The following is an 8,432-nucleotide window of genomic DNA, read 5'->3' as shown; positions in this document are numbered from 1 at the left end:
TTGAGCATGAGAATGTGTGCTCCTGTGCAAGCATGTGCAAATGGGGGAGCAAAGGGAGAGAATCCCAAGCAGGCTCAGCACAGAGACCAACATGGGGCTGGATCCCAGGAACTGTGAGATTATGACCTGAGCCAAAATCAAGTCAGATGCTTAATCAACTGAGCCACCTAGGTGCCCCATTAACTGTATGTTTTATGATTAAAAGTTTTACTTTGAAAATACTTGACCAAGCTCTTCTCCAGGGGCATCTAATGCTTCCTTTAAATTTTTTGAGAAACCTTCATACTGTTTCCTTTTTCATATATATATATATATATATATATATATATATATATATATATATAATGTTTATTTATTTGAGAGAGAGAAAGAGAGCAAGAGTGTGAGCAGAGGAGAAGCAGAGAGAGAGAGAGAGAGAGAGAATCCCAAGCAGGCTCCATGCTGTCCTCACAGACCCAACAAGGGGCTTGATCCCATGACCCTGGGATCATGACCTGAACTGAAATCAAGAGTCGGACACTCAACCTACTGAGCTATCCAGGCACCCCAAGAAACCTCCATACTGTTTTCTATAAGACTGTACCAATTTAAATTCCCATCAATGCTGTGTTCCCTTCTCTCCATATATTCACCAGTATTTGTTTTTTGTTGCTGTTCTTTTTTTTTCAATGATAGGCATCCTGAGAAATGTGAGGTGATATCTCATTGTGGTTTTGATTTCCATTTCCGTGATGATTATTAATGTTGAGCATCTTTTCACATACCTGTTGGTCTGTATATCATAATATTGTATTGTATACTGAAAACTTGCTAAGAGGATAGGTATTATGATAAGTGTTTTACCACACACACACATAAAATAATATGAAAGGGGGTGGGAGGAATACATTTATGGCCTTTCACAGTTGTATATGTATTCCCAAATTCATCAAATTGTATACAGTAAATATATACAGCTCTTTATATACCCATAAAACTTAATTTAAAAAAGATTCCCATGCAAGTTCTACTGAATAAACTTGCCATATGTATTCCCTCTGTAAAACATACTGACTAATGCTAGCAGTCAATTGAACACTCATAGATCACTCTCTAGTTAGCAAATCCTAATTGCCCCCAGTAAGTACACTGTAGGCTACTTGCTTTTCCTTCAGTCATCATAATTATTATAATGGAAATTGTATACAGCTTATTAAAAATATGGTTTACAAAGGAAGATAATATAAAATTGCAATTTGCAGAACTACATTGAAAGACCCTAACTCTATATCAAACAATGATGAATAAATTACATATATGTCTCAAGTTAAAATAAAATGATCAGTGTAGGTTAAAATTACTTTTATGACTCCTACATTTAACCAACTTTATTAGCTAATTAGCCTAATCATCAACCAAATAGACTTTAATAAAATGGCTTCTATTTTGCTTATTTATATGGTTCTCTTTTCTAGACTTGAAATAGATCTGCAAGAGTGAGCGATAAATTAATTTGACAAACATTACTGACTACTGATTTTGTGTTAAGTACTGTTTATCAGTATATGTTAGGTAAATTAAAAATGTTTGTTTTAGCCTGGGTGACTAATACAAAATAAGATAACTTACCTAAAATTACTTGGAAAAATTAATCACTATACGAATGTTAACTAACATAATCCCTGAAGAAGAACCAATCTATTTTTTTCTAGGAGTTGCTTCCATTTGAATGGCTATGCTGACAAATCTTTCTTCTTCTATTGAAAGTGTAACCTGCATGGAATCCCTTAACATTGTAATTCTATTTTACTGTTTGCTTCTGAATTGTAGGAATCCATTTTCTCATTTCGACAAATATTTCATTTATATGTACTATGTACTTGGCACTATGCTATTACCTGGAAATACTTTCAAAATATTTGTTATTCCACTTAGTTGTACAAAAAAATCTGTGTAATTCATTATTTACAAGAAAAAAATAGAATAAAAATCAAGAAGAAATATTGGATCCTCATCTTAAATGCTGTATTCATGTTCAATATCATTTTTAATTAAAACACATAAACACAGAGTTATTGTGTCAATATGTTTTATTTTTTTTTTTTTTGGTCCTTTTTCTCTTGTCAGAGCATCAGTATTTCCTGGTGCTAGCTAAATAACTTGGGGCAGAGAGGTGAAGCACAGTAAACTAGCACAGAAATCCCCCAAGGGTGTATTTATCCCAGTTGGGTAAATGGCTACACCATCAAAGTCCTTTGTAAAAATTTTCCATACGGAGAGGTAAATAGGTGACCTTCATATACCCCACTCTAAGTAAGGATAAAAGAAGCTCTCCTCCCTATCTAAAGGCCAAGTCAAGCAGCTGGTCTCAGATCAGCACCACTACTTAGTTGTCTCTATAATAAAATGTATCTGATGACTTTAAGCTCCATCATGAGTAATTTAGCTTAAACCCAAGGAAGAGTTTCTTGGAAGGGAAGTTAAAGACAACAATTCATTTAGTCTCTGGTATTGTATCCTCTGTAATTCTCCACATCTTGAAAGGTAAGACTCTCTCCACCTCCCAGAGGTCTCTGGTCTCCAAACCCTTGGAGCCACCGATTATACTTGCTCTCCATTCTTTAGTTCACTTCCATGAACCTGATACCTATTCAGAAATTCCAAATTCCATAAAGACATTTTGTTTTCAACTATTTAGCTAATCATAGCAAAGCTGTGCTTCTTCTATGTATATATTTCCTGACACATATAATAACCAAAATCACTGGCACATCCTTACCATTGTTTTACTTCTGTTTCTAATTGGTTTATGCCTACTATAGCACATTTATTCCATTCAGTCTTCAGCAATCTGATTTGTTTCTTTTTCATTTTGTCTGAACACCAGAAGCAGTATGGCACAGTGAAATGAGCATATCTAGAGAGCCAGACAGACCTGGATTCACACACTGGTCCTGTTATGTCTGTCTAGGGGAACCTTCACTCCAAAACCAAAATCTTCTCACAAAAAATCTAGGAATGTTAGTCACAGCCTATTCATGGTGCTATTCAATTAAAGCAATGACACGTAGAGCTATGTGGGGCAAAGAATCTGGCTCAATATTAATTTCTCTTCTCACTAAGAATATTAGGACTATTCTCTCATTAATCTTCCAACCTTTCACCTAGTACATGTTTCAGCCCAGGCCCCGGACATGAAGACCAGCGTGCCTCTCAGGTCAGCATGTTCATAGCATGCAGGCACTTCTTCCTCTCCATGTAGGTGGTTAACTTTGTAACATTCCACAGACACTGCTTCTAAATTCAGTAAGATACAATGAAGGACTCTTTTAAATAGTTTTCTGTGAATGAATACATAAATTAATTTAATTAATTGAATCTACAACATTTTCAATCATAGGAACAGCATTTTGTCTTTCCAGGGAGATTATGTTGCTATTCATTGTTTTGGCAGACCATCGTGTGATGGTAACTGATTTTCCTCTGCAGCAGGATATAACTCCAGACCTTTCTTTATATGCAATGACTACTAATCTAGAAGATCAGACTTCAATTCTTCTTCCTAAAAGAACAGAGGAATTTTGCCCTTTCTTTGATTACTCAAGTGCTATCCTATATTTTGACTTAACTGATCTCATATTCCTTAGTTAGGAGTTAATCACCCTCAAAATATCTCAGATGTAGGATATCAGTTTTAGCATTAGTACTTCTTTGGTCTGTTCCTTTCATCCTTTATCTTCCTTGAAAATGTAATAGAAAACTGGGAGAGACTGTTTCAGACAGTACTAGCTAAAATTATTTTATAATTAAAGTCTATTGTAATTCTTAGGAACAAAATTGTGAGAGCAATATGCTGTATGAATTACAAACAGTTGCAGTACCGACAGAAATTGATGATCAACAGATGGGAGGTGGAAATACATTCAGATTTCTGGATCAGGCAGCCTGGCACATCAAGCTACCACGAGCTATTATCAAACTGAGGAAAATAGAACATACAAGTTGTAGGGGTTCTGGGGACTAATTCAGATGCAGTCATCTTGTGCTCAAGTGGACTTTGAGATACTGAAGCAGAAAAATTACAGAGTAAGATACATGGATCTAATATTTAGGAAATTAGCCTAGGATAAAGATAAGTATGCAATTAGGAAAATAAATGAATAAAAACATTGTTCATAGATTGCCTATGGAATTCAAAGTATGTAGAAGTAGGTAACATGTTTATTAAAAGAGTCAAACTAATTTTTATCTATATCCATAAGTAAATTATATAGTCACTTAAATGATAAAATTGCATTGGGGCGCCTGGGTGGCTCAGTTGATTAAACATCTGACTTTGGCTCAGGTCAGGATCTCATGGTATATGGGTTTTGTGCTGACAGCTCCAAGCCTGGAGCCTGCTTCAGATTCTGTGTCTCTCTCTCTCTGCCCCTCCCCGACTCACGCTCAGTCCCTCTCTCTCTCTCCCTCTCTCTCTCTCTCTTTCTCTCTCTCTCAAAAATAAATAAACATTAAAAAAATGTTAATGATAAAATTGTATAAAAATGGGCATTCTTAACGGAAATTATCATGGATGGATTCTAAAGGAATAATAGATACCCTAAAGAGATTTAAAATATATTTTGAGCAATAAATTCATTTTTATAATATATACACCATGGGTTAATTTAACTTATAGTATCCAGTGGATTAATTTAAATTATAGCATCCAACAATATGCTTAAGAAATTACAATCTGCTAAAATCAAGTCTCATTAGTTTATTTACAATCATATAATACTTAAGCAATCCTGAAATAATTGTTTCAACTCTGAACCATAAAGATGATAAATAATTAGGAGATTTGCAGACATAGATATCTCTAACACATTTGCCTTATACCATTATTATTGGTACCATTATTATTATCGTTGGAAAATGTAGTGCAGTTGTTAATAGCACAATTTCTAAAATCTTATTTTCTATGATTCCCAACATTTATTCTTTCAGATTTTGTGACCTTCAGCTATTTGTCCAAACTTCTAAATTTCACTTTATGCATCTGTAATAAATAAAAAATACTTCTCTCTTAGGCTTTTCAAAGGCTCAAATGAAGTAATCTATGTAAAATACTTAGAACATCATCTGGAATATGGTCTTATCAGTCATATAATCTATATCCAAATAACCCTATAAGAAATCAAAGGCCAGGTGAAACAGCAGGGTATAAATGCTACAAAAGAAGATTATCAATTTCCTTCTTGATTTTTACCACAATAGAGGCAGGTTCCATAATGGTAAACAAGGCAGTATTTTAGTTTACAAAGTAAAAAGAGTATCACACTTCAGATCCACGGGACCTGAAGCATCTTCCCTCTAGTTCCCTCTGATAAACATACGTCATGAGATAGGATGAACTGGCCTTATCTAAAGTAGATTCCTGGGTTGTCCCTGATGTTCTCTGCTAAGTCAAAATAAATTTTCACTTGGAATCTGAATTTAATAATTCTAAAATTCCAAGGCAAAAAGGAACCAATTATTTTCTTAGGCCAGGATCTACTCATGGTTAGCATATTTCAGAAAGGGCAAATAAAACAGAAATTAGCAAAAAACATATTGAATATCTCCTATGAGCAAAGAATTCTACTAAGCAAAGATTAGCTAAAAATAACCTCTTATTTTCATGAGACCATATTAATAAGTATAAGCTTATAATCCAGTTGAAGGATAAAAAATGTAACAAAAAAAATATTGATCAGAGTCCAGGGTAGTAAGTGATACACACCAAACACCAATTTCATAGCTAGGTATGAAATTAAATTGAACTTAATTAACAATCTCATTCCACTGACAAATCTCACAGATATAATATTGAGTGAAAGAAGCCAGAGGCAAGTAGTATATACTGTATGATTCTATTTATATAAAGATCAAGAAGAGGGAAAATTAATTATGGTAAGAGAAGTCAGAATAATGGTTACAATAGGAGAAGAGATTGATTAGGATGAGGCATTAGGAAGACTTCTGGGTTGCTGGTAATAGTCTATCAGTTGATCTTGAAAGGATTTATATGAGTCCATATAGATGCCAAACTTTATTGAGCTGTACTCTAAAGTTTTGTGCACTTTACTAAGTTTTTGTGTATTAAACTTTAACAAAAAGTAATTTTTAAATTCTAAATTTAGAAAATCAAGATATTACAAGATAATTCAGCTCCTGCAGACCATAATGCCAATTTTCCGTAATTCTACTTTCCCTACTTTCCTCTTGACTGGGGTGCCTGGACTTGAATGGGCCCATGCCTGGATTTCCATCCCCTTCTGCTGCCTCTATTTAACTGCTCTTTCTGGGAATACCCTGATCCTGTTTGTAGTCCTCACTGAGCCAAGCCTCCATGAGCCCATGTACTATTTCCTCTCCATGTTGTCCACCACTGACATTGGCTTATGCATCTCTACACTGGTGACAGTACTAGGAATATTCTGGCTCAATGCCAGGGAGATCAGCTTTAATGCCTGCTTATCACAGATGTTCTTCATTCACCTCTTCACTTTCATGGAATCTTCAGTGCTCCTGGCTATGGCTTTTGATCGTTTTGTGGCCATTTCCAACCCCTTGAGATACGCTACCATTCTAACTCATGAAAGGATTGCACAGATTGGTTTGGCAGTCGTTACCAGGGGAACTGTCATTCTGATACCACTAGTCCTTCTTCTCAAGCGTCTATCATTCTGCCACAGTCATGTGCTCCATCATTCCTACTGTTTCCACCCTGATGTAATGAAGCTCTCATGTTCAGACACAAATATCAACAGTGCATTTGGACTCACTGCAATTATCTCTACTGCTGGAGTGGACTCTATTTTTATCCTGATTTCCTATGCCCTGATAATTCGCTCAGTTCTCAACATTGCATCCCCAGAGGAGAGGAAAAAGGCCTTCAGCACCTGCATTTCTCATATCACGGCTGTGGTCATATTCTACATCCCTTTAATCAGCCTGTCTTTTGTTCACAGATTTGGAAAACATTCTCCACCATATGTGCCCACACTGATTGCTAATATTTACTTGCTCATTCCCCCTGTAATGAATCCCATCATTTATAGTGTGAAAACAAAGCAGATACAAAAATCTGTGCTCAAACTGGTATGTTCCAAGGGAACTCATATTTAACAATTACTGGCCCATAAAGACCCATTTCAAAGTCAGTGAAAATTGATCATAAATTGGAGTTATAACTCATGAAATTTTAGAGATGGGTGGAACTAGATGCCATCCAATTCAAATATCTCCACAATGCTGTTAGTTCTACCTAAGGCAATCTTATCTTTTCTACCACCAAAATACTGATTCAGATTCTCACTACCTCTCAGTTACCCTATTCCTATAGATAACTAACTGACTTCCATATCTCTGATGTTTCCACCTAAAACCACACATCATTCACTTTGAATTAATATTCTAAATATACAGCACAAGTAAAATTTAATAACAAAACAATAAGTATCTCTTTCATGTTCACTTCTCATACACCAACTAAATGAAGCAACTGCTCCTATCTCTAATATAGTCCTCCAAAATTTGGATTCAACTTTCCTTTAAAATTTAATCTATCTCTCTCTCTTTTCACATACTCACAGTCTAAGAAAAGCAGTCAGCTAACTGTTTCTTCATGTACATGCAACTTTCCTAAAGCTGTTTACTGTTGACTTGAGCTTCACTGTTGACTCTACTTCAATCTTGACACCCACCCTCCACTTTGAAATTCTACTTGTATGTCAAGGCTCATCTTTAAATAGCTTCGTCATTAAATTTTTCATGATTGCCCAATGGTACTTGATCTTACCTTCCTATATTTCACCTTTTATAGTACTTTGCCAGTATCTTTTTTGCCTTTATGTACTTTTGGCATAGAAATGGAAATAATAGAAATATAAATATATATTAATATTAATATAAAATGGCTGCCACAAGTCTATAAATTCCCTAAATAAAAAAAGCCTTGAAGCTTCTATAATACCTAGCAGAATACCTTTCACATAGCAGATACTCAGTGATAGTTGTTGAATTGAACTGAACATATTGGACTATCAAATAGTCCATCTGAACAATTCAAATTGCATAGGCAAAGGGCTATTTTGGAACCTGAGATCACAGTCTCTGGAATTTATCCCAGTTTGCATAAGGCCCAACTTGACTAAGAATAATTTTAGCCACTTTTTTTCTCCATGAATGGCTTCCCAGAACCAACTACTATATATAACTAAAAAAAATTTTCCCAGGTGCCAAAGACAAAAACTAGTAAACCGTCCTTAATTCCTCACTTACCATTTGCTCTTGCATCCAATGAATCTGTATTTCTTCTATTCTAACATGAAAACATCTCTTCATCTCCACTTTTAGACTTTGTTCAGGACACTAAAGTTCTTTTTAAAAAATATGTATTTATTTTTGAGAGAGAGAGTACCGGAGAG

General features: G+C 35.0%; 1 protein-coding gene across 1 annotated transcript; it reads left to right on the top strand.

Annotated features, from left to right (window-relative positions):
- The first annotated feature begins 6,186 nt into the window (after positions 1-6,186).
- LOC122483428 (olfactory receptor 51F2-like) lies at positions 6,187-7,171 on the top strand. Its single transcript, XM_043580433.1, has one exon. The coding sequence runs from the start codon at positions 6,187-6,189 to the stop codon at positions 7,129-7,131; it is 945 nt and encodes a 314-aa protein (XP_043436368.1). The 3' UTR covers positions 7,132-7,171.
- The last annotated feature ends 1,261 nt before the right edge of the window (positions 7,172-8,432 follow it).

This window comes from Prionailurus bengalensis, chromosome D1 (assembly GCF_016509475.1).
Source record: "Prionailurus bengalensis isolate Pbe53 chromosome D1, Fcat_Pben_1.1_paternal_pri, whole genome shotgun sequence".
NCBI classification, from domain to species: domain Eukaryota; kingdom Metazoa; phylum Chordata; class Mammalia; order Carnivora; family Felidae; genus Prionailurus; species Prionailurus bengalensis.
Note: the sequence above shows the minus strand (reverse complement) of the source record. Positions and strands in the feature narration are given on the sequence as shown.

Bases quoted from the DNA above. Each gene is read 5' to 3' on its own strand.
- LOC122483428 (XM_043580433.1), top strand. From the start codon at position 6,187: ATGCCAATTTTCCGTAATTCTACTTTCCCTACTTTCCTCTTGACTGGG.